The sequence below is a fragment of the Muscardinus avellanarius genome, assembly GCF_963383645.1.
Source record: "Muscardinus avellanarius genome assembly, chromosome: 12".
In the NCBI taxonomy this organism is placed as follows: domain Eukaryota; kingdom Metazoa; phylum Chordata; class Mammalia; order Rodentia; family Gliridae; genus Muscardinus; species Muscardinus avellanarius.
Window position 1 is genome coordinate 13871128 of NC_137798.1, and position 20755 is coordinate 13891882.

At 50.0% G+C, this 20755-nt stretch overlaps 1 protein-coding gene across 1 annotated transcript; it reads left to right on the plus strand.

Moving 5' to 3' along the window:
* Positions 1–101: 101 nt before the first annotated feature.
* TGM5 (transglutaminase 5) lies at positions 102–19247 on the plus strand (the record flags this gene model as incomplete). The annotated part of the gene is given in 10 exon segments (XM_080706823.1): positions 102–155; positions 159–191; positions 195–269; positions 11077–11222; positions 11843–11946; positions 12032–12271; positions 16430–16795; positions 17435–17595; positions 18793–18926; positions 19094–19247. Coding segments are annotated over 10 exon segments (1467 nt in total).
* Positions 19248–20755: the final 1508 nt, after the last annotated feature.

A 20755-nucleotide genomic window follows, 5' to 3' on the forward strand; every position in this document is an offset into this window, starting at 1 on the left:
TTTGCCTCGGGCCGATGGACCTTCCCAGGCAGCCCGCGCTGTGGAGGGAAGGACGCGCCTGCCTCCTGCTCCATATGTGGCCTTCCTTCAGATCAACAGCAATGACGACAACGGGGTGCTCAACGGGAACTGGAGCGAGAATTACACGGACGGCATGAACCCTGCGGAGTGGACGGGCAGCGTGGCCATCCTGAAGCAGTGGCATGCCTCCGGCTGCCAGCCCGTGCGCTACGGGCAGTGCTGGGTCTTCGCCGCTGTCATGTGCACAGGTAGGGCCCCAGGCATGGCCGGTCATGGAAGAGCCTCTGGGCCGCTCCAGGTCCAGCCTCACAGCTCCCACCAAGGGCCATTTTGGGGCCAGCCATTCCCTCCAAACGTTGTATCACTGGCTTTAGGCTCATTTCAGAAGATGGCTCTGGCCGGGCGTGGTGGTGCACGCTCATAATCCCAGCACTCCGGAGGCTGAGACGGGAGGATCGCGGTTTGCGGCCAGCCTCAGCTACTTAGTGAGGCCCTCTGCAACTCAGTGAGACCCTGTTTCAAAATAAAGAATAAAAAAATAGGGCTGGGGGTGTAGCTGGGAGGTAGAATGCCCCTGGGTTCCATCCCCAGTACCCACCTCCACACACACACACACACACAAAGATGGCTCTGAAAAGTGGAAATGGCTCACGTCCCGAGACTTGGCGTGCCTTCCGCTTCTGAGCTAGGGCGTAGACCTAGCAGAGTGTTCAGGTATCGTCCAGGCCCCAGAAAGCAATGAGCTGGAAGGCCGAGTAATTCGAACACTTACAAAAGGAACTGGGCTCTTTCTGAGCACAGAGAATGGACGCAATGAAGATGCACACACGAAGCGATGTGTGTCTGGCCGAGCTAGAGCAGCAGAGCACCCAAGTGACCTCGCAGCTGACGTCCTCACGAGTCAGGGCGAACTGGGGGTCTGATGGAGGCCAGGGAGTTAGGGATGGGCGAATGGGAGACTGGCTTTTCAGACAGGGAGTGGGCACTGCATTAGTAGAAAAGATTAAAAACAAAAGGCATGTGTGAGCTGGGCGTGGTGGGGCACACCTGTAGTCCCAGTACTTGGGAGGCCGAGACAGGAGGATCATAGGTTGAGGACAGCCTCAAGCAAGTAGCTAGCCTCTCATAACCTAGCAAGAACCTGTTTCCAAACAAAAAATAAAACAGGACTGGGTGTAGCCCGGAGTTGGAATGCCCCTGGGTTCCATCCCTAGTACCATAAAAAAAAAAATGCATGTGGGACAAAGAAGGTTGGGTTTGTAAAGAAGAAGAAGATGGGGAGGAAATCTTGAAGGAAGTGACAGCTAGGAATGAGTCACACACTGGAGGGGAGGAGGCGTCCTCCTGCCTCACCCTGGGCCAGGCTCCTGCTGGTCCTCACCCTCACTCTGCGCCCCACGCCCAGGCCCGGCCTCAGTGCCTGGCAGGCGCATCCATGCGCCCGAGTTGGTCATAATCGATAAGTTATTGTTCACGTTAGCTGGGGAATGAGGCCGAGTTAGACCTTCACTCACAGGACTCTCGTAGAATCCAGGGGGACCAGATCTTCCCATAACTTGGCATTTATGGAGGGCTCAGGCCTTCTGTGCAGAAAGGTGCACATATGCGCTGGGCTCAGCTCTGGGCTCTCAAGCACTGCGTCAGCTGTGGAGGAAGCCCGAAGAGCCCCAGGCTGCTGCTGAACAGGCAGCACCAGGCCTCTGTCCAAGGACGCGAGGAGGTGTCTGTCAACGGGGACAGAGGACAGAAGGCGACTTCAGAGTGAGTTGATTCTGATGACATCCTGAGCCGACTCCTCCTCCTCCTCCTCCTCCTCCTCCTCCTCCTCCTCCTCCGCAGAGTCTGACCTTGAGTTGGACGTTTTGATGGCCTTGGGATAAGAAACAACTGGAAAGCTCTAACCCAAAGACTCGGAGACTGGGGGACGTGGGAGGTTGAGACAGGCAGAGAATGGATCCAGTGCGCGTGAGAGAGGGAACCTTCCAGTCCCTGGAAAAACCAAGTGTCTGCAGTGCCAGGAGTGTGTGCGGAGGGAGGGAGCCAGCTTTGGGTGTGGCTGTCTGGAACTCCAGGGTGAGAGGCTTGGAGCCAGTGAGTGGAGATTGCACGACAGCAGGCCAATTACGGTGGCGTTTAGGAGAACCCTGGCCCTTCAGTGACCTTGGGAACAAAAGAGTCAGGCGGAGGGAGGGGTGGAACGTGGCCTCAACCAGCAGTACTCAGTCACCAGCCTTCCCCAAGAGGGCCACCGCGTCCTACATTAACTAATACATTAGTTTCAAAAGACCTCATCCATTCATCTAATAACTATAGAGTCCTTATTCTAAGCCAGGTACTTTGTTCCAAGTACTGTTAGATATTAAGATGGGAAAGACCCAGCCCATCCTCCACCAAAGGAAAAAATAACAATTTAGCTGAATTCTGTAACTCAACACAGCCATGAACACATGCTTGTTTGATACCAGGGATTGAACCCAGGGGCATTCTCCCTCTGAGCTAGACTCTCAACCCTGTTTTACTATTTTGAAAGAGGGTGTCGCTAAGTTGCTGAGGGTTTCCGCTGAGGCTGGCCTTGAATCTGTGATTCTCCTGTCTCAGCCTCCCAAGTACTGGAATTACAGAAAGATTGGGGGGGTACTGGGGGTGGAACCCAGGAGCATTCTATCTCCAAGCTACATTCCAAGCCCTATTTTTATTCTTTATTTTGAAACAGGGTCTCACTGAGTTGCAGAGGGCCTCACTAAGTAGCTGAGGCCGTCCGCAGACCGTGATCCTCCTGTCTCTGCCTCCCAAATGCTGGGATTACAAGTGTGAGTAACCACGCCCGACATCCAGTGTTGCCTTTTTAAGTGTCAAATACACTGACTTCAATTTTCTATTAAAAAGGCACAAAAGAAGGCTTTGTGTGCATCCAAGGTGTGAGTATAATTTTTTGGACAGCTTCCTTCCACCCATTTTGTTGGCTATGAGTTGGGAGTTTCCGGGAGCTCCTCGGCCTCTCTTTCCTGCTCAGTGCCAGCTCCCCGGGCCTGTAGCCCGTCTGGCTCTTCCTATTTCGCTAGTTGCCTGTGGTTGGGGAGTATCCTGGATGCCTTGTGCCATGGCAAGGGAATAAGGAGACAGCGATCGGAATTTTATTTTTGTTGTTGTTGTTGGTTTTGTGGGTGTGTGTGTGTGTGTGTGTGTGTGCGCGCGCGCGCGCTGGGGACTGAATCAGAGCTACACCCCTAGCCCTATTTTATTTTTTTCATTTTGAAACATGGTCTCACTAAATCTTGTTAAACTGCTGAGGCTGCAACCCTCTTCTCTCAGCCTCTCAAGCACTGGGATTACAGGTGTGCACCACCATGTCCAGTTGACAGCAATGTTCAGTTATCTAAAAACTCTCTCCAAACCAGGTGTCAAAAAGCCACGTATCGTATGATTCCACACGTACAAAATGCCCAGGACAGGCACATGCATAGAGACTGAGAGCAGACCAGTGGTTGCTTAGGTCTAGGGAGAGGGAGTGATAGAAAGTAATTGCTAATGGGTGTGGGATTTCTTTTTGAGATGATGGAAATGTTCTGCAACATATTAGAAGCCACTGAATCACACTATTTACAAGGGGGGATTTTATGCATATGGATTATATCTCAAGAAAGTTGTTTGAGGAAAAGCCAGGCATTCTGGGAGATGCCTGGTCTATTCTTTCCCATACCGCATGGGGGCGGGCACTGGGTGCAGAGCAGGGCTCCGGCAGGAAGACACCAACGTGTGTCCGTGGGCAGGCCTGTGGAGCATCATCCCCTCCTCTGTGGAACAGGGCCTGGGCCTCAGGAACCACAGTGGGAAGGGGACGGAAACCACGGGTGAGGACTCGGCCCACCCCTCTTCAGCCAGAGCGACTCCATGCACATGTCTCTCTGGATTTCCACGTGTGTTTTGGCTTGCATCTAGCATCCTCTACTTAAAACTTTTTGAAAACCCCCAAGCTAGATATTTTCTAAGATGTCTTATAATTCCGTTGTCTAGTGATCTCTATGAAGTATCTTGTCTTTATTTCAATATGACTCTTGTTATCATTGTTTTTACTGAGACCTGAGTCACAAAGAGAAAACTTCAGCCCAGGGCCTGTTGAGTGGTTTTGCCCCAAGTTCCTTTAGGTCCCAGCCTGCACTCTCTTTTGTGCAATGCTGTGGCTTAAACATATGTCTACTATTGTTTCCCATTGATTTTTGAGGAATCAAGGTCGTAGCGAGATGGGTGTGGTGGCACACACCTGTAACTCCAGTACCTGGGAGGCTGAAATGGAAAAATCAAAGTTCAAGGCCAGCCTCAGCAATTTAACAAAACCTGCAGCAATGTAGCAAGACACTATTTCAAAATAAAAATAAATAAGTAAAATGGGGCTGGGTTATAGCTCAAAGGTAGGACAGCCCTGGGTTTCAATTCCTAGTACCATAAAAAATAAAGTTTTATTTCATTGTCACTGCAGATGAAAGAGAACAATTTAAACATGTCCTTGTGGTAATACAGCTAAAAGACCAAGGCTAAACAAACACTTGGTTTTTTCCATATTGTTGTTGTTGTTGTTCCTGGGGATGGAACCCAAGGGCATTCTACCTCTGAGCTACACTCCCAGCCCTATTTTATTTTTTAATTTTAAAAGAGGGTTTCACTACGTTGTGGAGGGCTTCATTAAGCTGATGAGGCTGGTCATGAACCTGCGATCCTCCTGTCTCAGCCTCCCATGAACTGGGATTACAGGTGTGAGCTACCACACCCAGTAACCACCTTGGTTTTAAGAGACAAGCAGCACCGGGCGTGGTGGCGCACGCTTGTAATCCCCGTGCTTGGGAGGCGGAGACAGGAGGATCGCACAGGTTCAGAGCCAGCCTCTCTGGCTTAAGAGACCCTGTTTCCAAATAAAAATATAAGATAGGTCTGGGAGTGTAGCCCAAAGGTAGAAGGGCTTCCAGGAACCCAGTACCACCAAAAAAAAAAAAAAAAAAAAGAGAGAGAGAGAGAGAAGTAAAGTCATGGAGGAGGAAGAGGAGGAAATACTTAGATCATTTGGAAATAATGCATCCGGGGCAAAAGTAAAAGGTGATAAAAGTTATCACATTATTTTTTTTTCCTTGAAGAACTAGTGATTGAGCCCCGGGGCATTCTACCTCCGAGCTATACCCCCAGCCCTATTTTTCATTCCTTATTTTGAAACAGGGTCTAAGTTGCAGAGAGCTCACTAAGTAGCTGAGGCTGGCCGCAAACCTGTGATCTCCTGTCTCAGCCTCCCAAGCACAGGGATTACCAGCGTGCACCACCACGCCCGGCCCCTCTATCTGTTAATATACTGTCACGACTGTGTCCAAAGTGAAGTTATACCCCTTGAGGTCAGAGATCTTTGCGTCTTCTGCACCCAACCCACAGCCTGGCCCCAGCAAGGATTTGCCTCTCATTACTTGATGAGGGCTGAATCGCTGAATAAGGAAGCATGATAATTAATGCCAGGAGTGGGGTGTAAAATACTTTGGGAACTTTGTAGTCTTTCCCTAACCGTGGTCTATGTTTTTGGTCTCTCTTTGCCCAGTTGTCACTGAGCACACAGGCATCTGTGTACCTGAGTACAAACCCAAATGCACCATATGGGTCTCTCTTTTCTGAGGAAGCCAGATCCTTTAAATTATCTACCTCTGAGCTACACTCCCAGCCCTATTCCATTATTTTATTTTAAAAGAGGGTTTCACTACATTGTGGAGGGCTTCATTAAGCTGATGAAATTATCAATGAAGGGGTCACCTGAACCTCGTCTCAAACTACGAGTCATTAGGACTGATAGTCTGCAGGGAAAGCTTGTTTGCAGGTTAAAGACTCCTGAGAGATAGGTAATGAGCGTCTGCCCCGTGCTCGGCACTGCTGGAGTGAGGAGGTGCCGGCAAAGCGTCTGATATGAGCCCAACTTACACGTTGTTTATAAACTGGCAAAATAAGATGGATTTGTTAAGTTAGAAGAGCTCGATCCAGTGCTGAAGCGTGTGGCACAGGTGACTGGGATTATGTGAGAGCACAGGAAGGGAGGGTATTATGGGCTGGAGCAGTCATGAAACCTTCAGAGGATGGTGCACGGAGACAGATGAAGCCCGGCTGTCCAGGGAAGTGTCAGTGGTGGGGAGGAGGAGAGCGGGAGGAGATGTGAGATCAGAGAAAGGAGGGCTGAAATCCCGCGAGGATCGCCTCCTCTTGCTGCAGAGCCTCCCCTCTCTAGGTATCTCATCTGTACAGTCGGGAGAGTCGGGTCAGGGAGAGAGTGGAATGAGCTAACACACCTACAGTGATGGTGACGTCCCTTACTAAAGGGACGGCCGAAAGAGTGCACTTCAGCTGGAGGTGGGCTGGGGACAGCCAGGTCTCCAGGTGGGCGCGAGATCAAATCTAGGCATCCTGGGCACAAGAGTAAGACGAAGCCACCTCAGACAGGGCGAGCGCTTTGCGGAGGGATCAAGCAGGGAGCAGAGGGAGCGAGGCCCGGACGCGTGGCTTCGCTGCACAACCCGAGCTCCCTTAGCTCCCTGGGTGTGCTCCGTCTGCGGAGTAGGGAAGGATTCCTGCTCCACTGCGGCTCATTCAGTCTGTCCCACTGACAGTCTGCCGTCCTCTTGCAAGCCATGACAAGGGAGAAGGAGGAAGGAGGACAGAGCAGTGTAACTCCACACCCTCGAAGCTTATGCTGTATGGACAGTGGAGTTAGGTACCCAAGGATTAGCACACAGCTGTTTTCTTTTTCCTTTTTTTCCTTTTTTTTTTTTTTTTTTTGCAGTACTGGGGATGAAACCCCGGGCATTCTACATCAGAGCTACACCTCAGCCCTGTTATTTTTATTTATTTATTTACGTATTTATTTATTTATTTTTGCAGTATTGGGGATAGAACCTAGGGGCATTCTACCTCTGAGCTACACCCCAACCCTGTTTTATTTATTTATTTATTTATTTACTTACTTACTTATTTTTGCGGTATTGGGGATGGAACCCAGGGGCATTCTACCTCTGAGCTACACTCCCAGCCTGATTCTTTATTCTTTTTTACTTTTGAAACGGGGGTCTCACTGAGTTGCAGAGGGCCTCACTAAGTAGCTGAGGCTGTCTGCGAACCCGGATCCTCCTGCCGGGATTGCAAGCGTGCGCCCCCAGGCCCGGCTGTGCATAGCTGCTTTGATATTGCTATTTTGGAGTTGTCAGATGGGTATTAGGGCCACAAGACACCATTCATTCATCAACCCAGTAAAGATGCACCAAGTCTCTCTGAAACAGGCCCTGCCCTGTATTGTTCATGGCTGTGTAATGATAAAGATGAATCACACACAATCCCTGCCCTCAGGAAGACACACTCCTAAACAAATCATCACAAGCCATGTGCTCTGCTCTAACAAACAGAGAACCTGGAAGGGCTGCAGGACCAGTTGCCTATGTTAGGATGGAAATGTCCACCAGGCCACGTCTGGCAGTTGCTGACACCACCACTGACTCCAAGTGGCCGCTCACGAACTCATCGGAGTGGCGAGGGGCGTTGGCGGCTCCCTGCTCCCTCTCCTGGCCACCCTTCCTGGCACACTCTCACCGAGCCATCCACCCTCACAAGCTCACTTAGGCGTACAATGTGCCCACACAGTGCTCCCCTCTTGCCTTCCACCCATCATGCTTCTTGGGTGGCAGCCCTTCAGCCTCTCCATCACCTCTGAGGCCGTCTGCCGTCGCCTCTGCCTTCCACCCACTCGTCAGCACTGCCCACCCCTGCCCTAGTTCTGGGCCATGTTCAGACCTGTCACTCGGGAGGAGCCCAAGGTCCCCCAGCAGCCTCTCTCTTCATCCCAGGTCACAACCCTGGCCTTGAGAGGCTTGTGCCAAACCAAGGTATAAGAAGGAGCCTAAAAAGCCGGGCGTGACTACACTTGTAATCCCAGCATTAGGGAGGCTGAGACAGGAGGTCACGATTCGAGGACAGCCTCAGCTACTTAGTGAGGCCCTCTGCAATTCAGTGAGACCCAGTTTCAAAATAAAGAATAAAAAATAGGGCTAAGGGTGTAGCTTGGAGGTAGAATGCCCCCGGGTTCCATCCCCAGTACTGAAAAAAAAATAAAGAGCCTAAACTAAAATCTATAAGCAATGAAAGTTTAAGCTGAAAATTCTAAAGGAACATTCTACCTCTGAGCTACATGCCTAGCCCTTATTGTTAATTTTTATTTATTTATTTATTTATTTATTTATTTATGTGGTACTCGGGATGGAATCCATGGGGGACTCTGCCTCTGAGCTGCACCCCTGGTCTTTAGTCTCTCTCTCTATATATATATATATATTTCTATTTTTGGTGGTACTGGGGTTCCTGGAAACCTTCTCCCTCCGGGCTACACTTTGTTGCCAGGCGCCCACAGGCGGTGCAGCCCCTTCTTTCTTTTACTTCCCTTCTCTGTCTCCTCCTTCTCTTTTCTCCTCCTCCTCTTCTTGAATACAGAATGTTCTCTTTGAAGAATTGAATGATAATGGTTAACCCTGGGAGGTTAAAGGAAATTTTCATTTGTTTTCTTTGATCCAGACCTATTTTATATTTTTTATTTGGAAACAGGGTCTCTTAAGCCAGCACAGCTAGCTTCAAAGCTGCACAATCCTCCTGTCTCTGCCTCCCAAGAGCGGGAATTACAAGCGTGCACCACCACTCCCGGCTCAGTCTATATTATTTGAAACAGGGTCTCACTGAGTTGCGAGGAACCTCACTAAGTGGCTGAGGCTGTCTGTGAACCACAACCTTCCGGTCTCCACCTCCCAAGTGCTGGGATTACAAGTGCGCACCATCACACCCGGCTTATTTTTTATTTTTTGAAACAGAATCTCAATAAGCTACTAGGGGTCTTGCTAAATTGCTGTGGCTAGCCTTGAACCTGTGATTCTCCTGTGTTAGTCTCCTAAGTACTGAGATTATAGACTTATGCCACTGTTATCTATCGTGTGTGTGTGTTAGCTTTTGGGGATTGAACCCAGGGAAATTCCACCTTTGAACTACACTGCCAGCCCTTTTCACTTCTGGTTCTGAAGCAGGGGCTTGCTAAGTTGCTGAATTCTTTTTTTTTTTTTTTTTTTTTTTTTTTTTTTTTGGTGGTACTGGGGTTCCTGGAAGCCCTTCTACCTCCGGGCTACACTCCCAGACCTATTTTTACATTTTTGAAACAGGGTCTCTTACGCCAGCGCGGCTGGCTTCGAACCTGCGCGATCCTCCTGTCTCCGCCTCCCAAGCGCGGGGATTACAAGCGTGCGCCACCACGCCCGGCTAAGTTGCTGAGTTCTGAGGCAGTCCTTAAACCTGTGGTTCTCTTGTTCCAGCTCCCCAAGTACTGGGGTTGCAGGAGTGCAAGGCCATGCCCCGCTGTGATATCTATATTTATTAATCAGTCATTTTATCTTTTGAAATCTGCCCCAAGAGACATATGTGAGGGGGTTGATCTACAAAGATATTTATCACAACATCATTTATCACAGGGTAAATACTGGACATGCCTAAAAATAACCACCACTAGAAATCTCCTGGCAAACATTTGATCACATGGGAAAAGGCTTGGATGTATAATTAGACAAAAATACTAGAACACTGAATTATGGGCATGCTATTGAGAGGGGGGCCTGATATTGAGTACAGGCTTAGTTGTGGAACCAGGACTTGAGTCACAGAGGCATCCCTTACTAGCCCGGTGACCATTTTTCTTCGCCTTTGATTCTGTGTTCAGAATAGAGATAATGATAGCAGATCCCATGTAGAGCTGTCCCGAGAATAATGTTATGTGAAACATTTAACACTATGTCTGGCCGGTAGCCACTATTAATGTTATTTTCATTATTGTTACTGTAGAATTGGATGGGCTGTGGCTGCCGGGCTTGAGGGGATGGATGGAGGGCCCTACGCACCTGGTGGTGGGCTGGGCTGGGCTGGGCTGGGGGTATCACTGTAGCTGGAAGAGCACAGAATGGAGGCCCTATGGCAAGGGACAAAGAAAGACGTTGTCAGGCCAAGAAAATGCACGGCACTCGGGGATAAAGACAACAGTCTATCCGTGCTCGCTTCTTCCAAGAATTCTCTACCAGGCACAGACGCTTGCTTTCCAAGGCATTTTTTTTTTTTTCTTTTATGGAACTGGGGATTCAACCCAGGGGAATTCTAGCTCTCAGTTACATCCCCAGCCCTATTTTCTCTTTTATTTTGAAACAAAAGTTGCCTCACACCTGCGATCCTCCTGTCTCAGCCTCCCACCTGCTGGGGATTACAGGTGTGTGCCACCATGCCCAGCTCCCTGTCTTTTTGTTATATAATTTCCTTTCCTTCCTGACTTGATCTCTGATGCTTTCCTAGAGAAGCTTTCAAGATAATATTCCCAGAGTGAAAAGGAAACCCAAGCCACAGAACCCATTGCTTGAGAATCTGATGGTCTTGCCCAATAATCTGAACCAGAGGAAGAAAGAGAATTTCAGCTGCTAGTATAGTTTTTTTTTTTTTTTTTTTTTTTTTTTTTAGGTCTGGGGATGGAACCCAGGGTCATTTGACCTCTGAGCTACACCCCCAGTCCTATATTTTATTCTTTATTTTGAAACAGGGTCTCACTGAGTTGCGGAGGGCCTCACTAAGTAGCTGAGTCTGTCCGCGAACCTCAAGTCTCCAGTTTCAGCCTCCCAAATGCTGGGATTCCAAGCGTGCGCCACCACGCCCGGCTTGCAGCTTCGAGATTTTAAGATGGAGATTGGAGTCCTGGAGACTCACCAATGGAGAGGCCCGCTGTCGCCCTGCGGGCACGGTGGGAGATCTGACTCTGGCTTTCTGTTGGTGCTGGCGGTGCTCCTTGGAGGAGCTGGCATCCTGGCCTTTGTGCAATCATCCCCAGAGCGCAGGAAGTGGGAAGGGAGACTGGAAATGTCACCAACCCGGCCCCAGACAACTCCTGCCTGGCTCTGCAAACACAAGATGCATGCTTTCTCTATGTCCAGGAATGCCCCGAGTTAGGGGCCCACAGGCCATGGGTGTTTTTCTTCCCTTTCTGCAGTGATGAGGTGCCTGGGGATTCCCACTCGTGTGATCACCAACTTTGACTCCGGCCATGATACAGACGGAAACCTGATCATAGATGAGTATTATGACAGCACAGGCAGGATTTTGGAGAACAGGAAGAAGGATACCGTCTGGTAAGAGAGGACCTCTCATCCCATCTCTAGGGTCACAGATCTGAGCCAAAGCCCTCAAGCAGGAAGTAGGGCAGGGCTGTGTCCACGGCCTCCTATCCCTTGTGTCCGTCTCCCAGGGCTTGGTATCACAACACTGAGGCTGGGAGACAGCCAAACTAAAAACCGTGTGGGCTTCAGAATCCGCACATCAGCGGGCCCTCGGCCCCAGGCTGAGGCTTCCTCTTTAAAAACGCAGCTTCTGTTCTCACCATGGGAGCGCCCAAAGTCACTCCTCCAGTATAAACGTGAGAGCCAAGAGTGTGAGTCAGGATTTGAAACAGTCTCCCTGAGTTTCTGAGACCAGCTTTGAACCTGCTATCCTCCTGTCTCAGCCTTCAGGGACTCGGATCGCAGGTGTGCTCCATCATGCCCAGCTGCGGAAAAATCTTTTCTAGAGGCAAGTGGAGGCTCACAGGATGGAGAGTTAACACTGTTTCTCCACAGAAGCTTCCCAGCCTGTGGGCACTCACCCTGTCTCTCTCTAGCGGTTCACCTGTCCCGCCATCTTGCTCTAGAGAGAAGACAAGCAGGCCAACCTCTCCCTTAGCTGCATTTAACACTGACTCTGGTTTCTCCCTCAGGAATTACCACGTGTGGAACGAGTGCTGGATGGCCCGAAGGGACCTCCCCCCGGGATACGGAGGCTGGCAGGTGCTGGATGCCACCCCACAAGAGACCAGCAACGGTAGGCTCTCCAGGGGAGGGTGGGAGCCGCCCACAGCCCTGCCCCTCCTGCCACAAAGCACACCGAGGCTCCCCGCTCTTCTCAGGCCTCTACTGCTGCGGCCCGGCCTCGGTCAAGGCCATCAAAGAAGGGGAGGTAGACCTGAACTACGACACGCCCTTTGCCTTTTCCATGGTGAACGCCGACTGCATGGCCTGGCTCGTCAGTGACGGCAAGGAGCAGAAACTTCACCAGGACACAAACACCGTAGGCAAGTTTATCAGCACCAAGGGCATCCAGAGTGACGAGCGGGATGACGTCACAGAGAACTACAAGTACGGAGAAGGTACACTGAGCGGCCCGCTCGGAGTGCGCGTTCTGTGGCCCTTCCCCGGCACGCCGGGGGCCAGGGCCTCTGTCTCCTCAGCTGTTCCGTTATAAGGTGCCAGTCAGGGGCCCACGGCCTCGCTTCTGATGTCTGCCACCCCCACATCCCACCATCCGGTGGGCTCCCTACACAAGACGTTCACGCTGATTGGAGAGCTAGTCACAGGCATCCCAGAATCTGAGTTCTCTGCCCCTGCTTCCCGAAAACTCAGCCCCCCACTGAGGACGGCAGGCGGCTTAGTAAACTCTCTCCTACTGATTAATTGACTCTAGTTTACTTAGCTTGTATAATTCATTGTGTCTTATTGAGTATTCAGAAGACCGGTCAGGCCACCAGCCAACACCCAGGCTGATTCAAAGCCAAATGCCTACTCCCACGCCCACCCTGGGGCCAGCAGGGCCAGGAGGCCATTCTTGAACTTTGAGACAGGGTCTTGCTTTGTTGCCCAGGCTGGGCTCAAACTTGTGGTCCTCCTGCCTCAGCTTCCTGGGCAGTTGGAATTACAAGTGTGCACCATCAGGCCTGGATTCCAGGCATTGATTATGAGGTGAGAATCCTGATGGAGGCGTGTGTGTGTGTGTGTGTGTGTGTGTGTGTGTGTGTGTGTGTGTGTGTGTTCTGCTGGGAATTGAACCCAGGGGCATTCTGAGCTATACTCTCAGCTCTTTTTTATTTTATTTTTATTATTTATTTATTTGTGGCACAGGGGATAGAACCCAGGGACATTCTACCTCCAAGCTACAACCCCCAGCCCTATTTTTTATTCTTTTTATTTGGAAACAGGGTCTCACTGAGTTGCAAAGGGCCTAAGTAGCTGAGTCTGGCCACAAACTGAGATCTTCCTGTCTCAGCCTCCCAAATGCTGGGATTAAAAATGTGCACCACCATGCCCAGTTTATTTTTGGTTTTGAAACAGGATCTCACTATGTTGCTGAGCCTGTCTTAGAACCTGTGATTCTCCTGCCTCAGCCTACCAAGTACTGGGATCACAGGCAGGTACCAGCATGCCTGGAGGGGCTTCTTCTTTTTTTTTTTTCTTTTTTCTTGAGATACTGGGATGGGACCCAGGAGCATTTTACCTCCGAGCTACATCCCCAGTCCTATTTTTTAGTCTTTTTATTTTTTGAAACAGGGTCTCTCTGAGTTGCAAAGGTCCTCACTAAGTAGCTGAGGCTGTCCATGAACTGCGATCCTCAGGTCTCAGCTTCCTGAATGCTGGGATTTTGAGCGTGTGTCACCACGCCCAGCCGTAGGGGCTTTTTATAAAGCCAGCAGAGCCAAAGAAGAGGCTGAGTTGGTCAGGTATGGATGTGACTCCTAGAAATTGAGAAAGGCCTGAAGCTAGGTTCAGGCAAGCAAAAATGCCCAGCCATGATGACCAGAAGCAGTGGGGGTGGGGAGGGGCTGGCAGAGCCTTGATCTGGCTGGGGCAGGATGGGAACAGAAGCAAGAAAGGGTGAGTGGACGGCCAGGAGCGGCGCGGCTGCTGGGAGTACTTGTGAGCTGGGGTCTGTCTACCTGGCCTTTTGGGAAAACACAGTGAAGGTCCAGAATCCCAGCCTGGGTAGGGGAGGCACAGTAAGAGCCCAATACAGAGCCAGGTATGGTAGCACACACATGTAACCCCAGTACTTTAGAGGATGAGACAGGAGAATCACAGATTCGAGGTCAGCCTCAGCAAGTAGTGAGGCTGTCATCAACCTAGAGAGACCCTGTTGCAAAATAAAAAAGGGCTGGGAATGTAGCTCACATAGTGTCCCTGGATTCAATCCCCAGGGCCATAGAAATAAATAGAAAGAAAGAAAGATCCCAGTACAGTCAATACTTCATACCCATAGGTTCTGCATCCAAGGATTCGATCAACTATGTTTTAAAACTATTTGGGGAAAAGGTGCATCTGTCCTGAACAAGTATAGACTTCCTTTGTCATTCTTCCTTAAACAAGACAGTATAACAACTATTTACATGACATTTACATGGCAGTAGATATTATAAATAATCTAGGGATGATTTAAAGTACACAGGAGGAGCATAGCTGATATGTGAGCACTATGCCATTTTATATAAAGGACTTGAGCTTCCATGATTTTGGTATCTTTGGGGGTCCTGGAACCAATGCTCCTCAGACAGCAAGGGCTGAGAGTGTTGAACACAGACACCAGTCACGCCATCACCCCGCCAGTCCCTGTTGACGCTGAGGTTACCTTGGTTGTGACGTCCTAGAACCAGATCTTGAATGGCCGGAGGATTCAGTGGTTTATTTGTGAGGCATTCCAGGGAATTCTGCCAGGAGAGTGAGGAAGCCCATGGAGGGCGGGCTGTCAGGCCTAGAAGGCTGGAACTCACTCCTGGTGGGAGCTCTGGGATAAAGAACAATGCTTTAGCATGATTACTTGCTGTTTTCTGAAATTCACATTAAATGGCCCCATATTTTTATTTGCTGAATCTGGCAGACCTATCATTGATTCAGTGAGATGCGTAGAGCAACACTGTACATTTGTCGCCCCTGAGGGGCAAGGAGATAGGGTGGCAGGCTGCTCCCTGGGGTGTAAGTTCCCTGGCACTTTTAGCCTGTGCCATGAATGAGCTGAACCTGTTCCAGTGGCAGAGAAAGTCTGTGCTCGTCACAGGGGCTACGATTTGAAAGTAAGGCTCCTGGGGATTAAAATGGCGAGGGCCAAGGGCTTGTGGGGGACGCTGTCAGCACTTACTACAGAGGTCCACGGCCCCTGTGAACTTGGCGGGACTGAGTCAGTGGGCCTGGGTGTCCTGCACAGTCAGGGCTCCCTGGGCCGGCAGTAGTCTGCCTTCTCCCACCCAGCCTAATGGGTCTGGAGGCGGAGCAGACCACAGATGTGCTGAAACTGAATCCCGTTGATCTGGGCCCACTCCTACTGAGGCAAATGTTTGAAGAGTCTCTGCTGCCTGGAACTGGGCTTAGAATCCCTGAAGCAAGGGCCGCAAAGTGGCCCCCGGCTTAGATAATTGTGGCAAACGCGCTGGCGTGGGGAGCCAGGCCCTGGCGACAGGAAGTTCTCAGTAGAGGCGGCTTCTGGATCATTAGGGATACACGGGACAGTTTTCCTGTACATCTTGCCCACTGAGGCCCCTGGGACTCGGCAGAGAGGCCTGCCATTCCAGGAACTCTGCTTGTCTGAATGTCCTCTTTTATTAATTTATTATTTTTACTATACCTCCTGATATCTCAATTTCTAGGCATTAGTCTATACCTGTACAACAATTTGGTTTGGGGGCAAGAAATTATACCATGCCCTGCTTTTTCTTTAATTAAAAATAAAATTAAGCCGGTGTGGTGGCATACGCTTGTAATCCTAGCATTTGGGAGCCTGAGATAGGAGGACTGTCGTTCGAGGACAGCCTCAGCTACTTAATGAGACCTTTTCCAACTCAGTGAGACCCTGTTTCAAAATAAAGAATATAAAAATAGGGCTGGGGGTGTAGCTCAGAGGTAGAATGACCCTGGGTTCTATCCCCGGTACCACACACAAAAAAATTTAACGGATACAAGACAAAAATTATACAAATTAAAGGAGTACCCTAAAATGTTTCAATACATGTGTATATTGTATAATGTTTAAATATGTTTAAAATAGCTCCTCAAATTTTTATCACTTCTTTATGCTAGAAAAAGTTAAAAATACTTTCTTCTAGTTTTGTGAAATGTATAGTACATTATTGTTATCTATAATCACCCTACTATACAGTAGCGTAACAAAGCTTCTTACTCTTTTTTAAACTTTTTTTATTGGTGCATTGTAGTCGTATATATTAATGGAGTGCAAGCTAATACATGCACACATCACCCAGGGACATTCTGCCTGTAAGCCACAACCCCAGCCCTTTTATATTTTATTTTGAAACAGGGTCTCCCTAAGTTGCTGAGGGTCTAACTAAGCTGCTGAAGCTGGTCTTGAACCTGTGATCTCTCAGCCTCCCAAGTACTGGAATTATAGGTTTGCGCCACTCCACCTGGATGTATTATGATTTTAATCAGGTCCCACAGCGTGGGGAGAAGGGTCGAGGGCCGGGTGTTCAGTCAAGGCTTCCCCCTAGGTCAGCCCAGCCCACCGCCGATACCGTGTTCTACCATCCTAGGTTCTATTCAAGAGAGGCAGGTGTTTCTGAAAGCTCTGCAGAAGCTGAAGACTAAAAGGTCCCAAGGCCACCACCAAGCCGATTCGCTGTCCTGCAGGCCCTTGCCAACGCGCCAAGACGGCCCTCGGAGCCTGGATACACCTCCCCCTCGACCCAGCGACGTTGTCCGGGTCTTCCTGAAATTCAAGCTACTAGACCCACCCAACATGGGCCAGGACATAAACTTCGTCCTGCTGGCCATCAACATGTCGCCCCAGTACAAGGATCTCAGAGTGAACCTGAGTGCCCAGTCCCTGCTGCACGATGGCAGCCCCCTGGCCCCGTTCTGGCAGGACACCGAATTCATCACTCTGTCTCCTGGAGAAGGTGCGGACTCTGGAGGCGGGCACGGGACACGCTGGGTGCGCCGTCTGTCCTGTCACCACCCAGGGGTCGAGACAGCCAACAGGTTCCTGAGGGGTGACTCCGGGCACCGTTCTTCCCACAGCCTCCTCCAGACCAGATTTCTTCCTCCTCTCCTTCTTCTTCCTCTCCTTTTTCTCTATCCTTCTTTTCTTTTTCTTTTGTTTTTTTTTTTTTTTTGGTAGTACTAGAGATTGAACCCAGAGGTGTTCTACCTCTGAGCTACACACCCAGCCCCATTTTATTTTTACTTTGAAACAAGGTCTCACTAAGTAGCTGAGGCTGGCCGTGAACCTGCGATCTTCCTGTCTCAGCCTCCCAAGCGCTGGGATTACAGGCGTGCACTCTCTCCCTCCAAGGAAAGTAGCCAGTCTAGTGGCAGAAGCCTGGAGTCCTCTAGACTTCGGTTGGGGCCTTGGCTGCCGTTTACTAGCAGAATGACTTTGAGCAAGCCGTTAATCGCTCCGAACCTCAGTCCCCTGAAAAGCTCCAGCAGGACTTGGTGCGTGTTGGCTCCCTGCGACCCATGGATGAACTAACAGATCCCACCGGCCCGCCGATTGTCTCCGCCCCTCTCACTTCTTCCTCTTGTTCTCTCCCTAGCCAAGAGCTGCCCCTGCAAAATCCTCTATTCCCAGTACAGCCAGTACCTGTCCTCGGACAAGCTGATCCGCCTCAGCGCCCTGGGGGAAGAGAAGAGCAGTCCTGAGAAAATCCTGGTGAACAAGATCATCACCCTGACTTACCCAGGCATCGTGATCAATGTAGGCAAGAGCCCTTGGGCCCTGGGCTCTGGCTGGGAGGGCCGCTGGTGTGCTCAGGAGGACAGCCCCTCCTTCCCTCTGCCTCTTCTGGGAGGCCGTTACCCCCTTGGACAGCTAGACTCCTTGTGAGTGGGCCCCGTAACAGGGGCCGGGGACTGCCAGAGAGGTCTTCCCTGGCGCTGCCTCCTGCTCTTGGCCTTTCCAAGGTCAACACAGAAACACAGCCCGGATGGGAGGGGCTCGGGTGGGGAGAGAGCCCTGCCTCAGGGCCAGCTCAGTTCCGATTGGCTGTTTGCTGACTGCGCATCCTTGGACAAACCCCTGGACCACAACTTTTTTTTTTTTTTTTTTTTTTTGGAGGGGGGTTTCATTGGAATTGTTTTATTTATTTATTTATTTATTTATTTTTTATAGGTGTATTTTATTTACGACTTTTCTTTTTTCTTTGCGGTACTAAGGATGGAACCCAGGGGCATTCTACCTTCGAGCTACACCCCTGGCCCTATTTTTTATTCTTTATTTTGAAATAAGGTCTTACTGAGTTGCAAAGGGCCACTGTTTCTTTAATCAAGGATTAGATCGGACAGCCTCTGAGGCCCCTCGTGTTCTGCCATGCTGTGGGTTTGGAATGGGAAGTCAGGGAGCCTTTCTCTTAGGTCTGTCCCCGAGGCCAGCCTGCTTTCTGGGCCCCGGGGACAACTCAGAGATCCAGCTGGAATTTGGGCTTATGCTGCTGAGTCTGAGCAAAGGATCGGGACATGTTTAGAGTAGTGGCAAAAACGAAGGAAAAGACCTTGAGTCTCTAGGGGTGGCCAACTATGAGAAAGCAAATATGTAGGGAAACTCACGGTAGTGAGGCAGTCAGGAAAGTTTGTTGTGTAGCTTCCTCTGGTGGCCTCCCTTCAGGATGATTAGGGAGAAAAGTGGTCTCGGAGATTAACCAAAGTCCTTCCTGGTGAGGGATGGGGACTTTGTAAATAGATGTCCTGCTTTTAGGGAGCTAGAAGGAGGCTGGAGATTGTTTCTATGCCTGCTTCTTCTCATTGCCTTCATCTTAATGCAGTCCTGATGTCAAGGTGGCGTATTTTGGGGTGGCACGTCGCACTCCCCTACAAAATAGTGCTACCCATAAGTGCCCAGTGAATAGGGGGACGAGAACTAATTCTCTGCTCCTCCCCTGCTCTGGTCTCTATTTAGGTTCTAGGCGCAGCTGCTGTGAACCAGCCACTCTCCATACAGGTGATGTTTTCAAACCCCCTCTCGGAGCCGGTTGAGGACTGTGTTCTGACCCTGGAAGGAAGCGGGCTCTTTAAGAAGCAGCAGAGAGTCCTGTAAGTGCGGAAGTGCTCAGTCCTGCCTCTCCTTTGATCCTGGGATTAGCACCATCCTTTCTCTCAGGACCCTGGAGAAGGGGAAGACTGCGAAGTGGGGTGGAAAGGGCTTTGGGGTTATCATAATTCCTATGGCTTTTTCTACCATTCTCCATTCTCTGCTGCAGCATCGGAGCCCTCAAACCCCAAGACAAAGTCAGGATCACTCTGAAGACCGTCCCCTTCAAGAGTGGCCAGAGGCAGATCCAAGCTAATCTGAGCAGCAACAAGTTTAAGGACATCAAGGGCTACAAGAACGTGTATGTCGACTTTGGGTTGTGAGTCCCGGGACAAGGAGCTGGACTTGTGAATTTTAATCATCAGGAAGAGGAGCACGTTCAAATGGAGGCTGTGCCTTTCTCCAGCACCAAAGGCTCCACCCGGCTCTGACGTCAGCAATGTGGGAGCTGCCTATCGTGGAAAGTTCCCTGCACGGCTCCCCAGGACTGCTCAGGGCTCGGGTGTCCCATACAGAAGTGTGGTTTGGTAGGAGGTCAGGGGATACCTTGGACGCGGCCATGACTTAACTACCCCTGAGACTTTCTTTCAAGGAAAGAAGTCTGGCTCAACAGCTCCCTGTTGAATTCTTATTAAAATGGCTAAGTCGCTGGTACCAATAAACCTCAGCCCTGGCTCTCCTCCCCTCTGCCCAGGTAGTCATCAGTTTCCCCAGAGGCTCCGCCTGCTCCCTGGTTGCTAGGAGTGTCCTATTGTTTGACTGCCTGAGCCCATCCACTCCCTTGAGGCTTACTGAGTGTCTAGTGTATGCAGGCCCTGTTCTGAGTATAGGGGACAAGCAGGTAGAAAACTTCCGGCCATCAGGGAACTTACCTTATAGTGGAGGAAGGGAAGGTGGCCAATAAACTTAGCAACGGATGGTGTTTATCGGTACACCATGATTCAGGTTTTTGGGGGGTTTTTTGGTTTATTTGTGGGTTTTTTTTTTTGGCGGTACTGGTGTTGGAACCCAGGGGCATTCTACCTCTGAGTTACACCCTCAGCCCTATTTTTTATTCTTTACTTTGAAACAGGGTCTCACTGAGTTGCAGAGGGTCTCACTAAGTAGCTGAGGCTGTCCGTGAACCACAATCCTGTCTTAGCCTCCCAAATGCTGGGATTACAAGCGTGCACCACCGCCGCCGCCCGGCTTACAAAAACCAGGCTGAGACAGGAGGATCGCAAATTTGAGACCAGCCTGGGCAATCTAGTGAGATGCTATTTCAAAATTTAAAAAATTAAAAAGGGCTAGGGGTGTAGCCCTTTTTAATTTTTTAAATTAAATTAGTTAGTGGAGGAGCACTTGTCTCACATGTGAGATTCTGGATTCAATTCTCAGCAATGCTAAAAAAAAAAAAAAAAAAAAAAAAAGGCTGGGCATGGTGGTGCATGCTGGTAATCCCAGTACTTGGGAGTCTGAGAAAGGAGGATCACACAGCCGCAGCTACTTAATGAGGCCCTTTGCAACTCAGTGAGACCCTGTTTCAAAATAAAGAATAAAAAATAGGGCTGGGGGTGTAGCTCAGAAGTAGAATACCACTGGGTTCCATCCCCAGACCCGCAAAAAATAAAAAATAAAAATGTTTGAGATTGGTTCTCCCATAGTAGCTCACGCTGACCTCAAACTGTTTGGTGGGAATGAAGAATCACAGAGTTTTCTGCTGGTTATAGCGTGTGCTTATGGTCACACAAACTCCACCCTTCTCGGTCCTCCTGCGGACAAAGCAACTCCAGCTGTCCCCTCCCCCCAGGCGCACCTGCTTTCTGCTGGCGCCAGGCAAAGTTCTGCACCC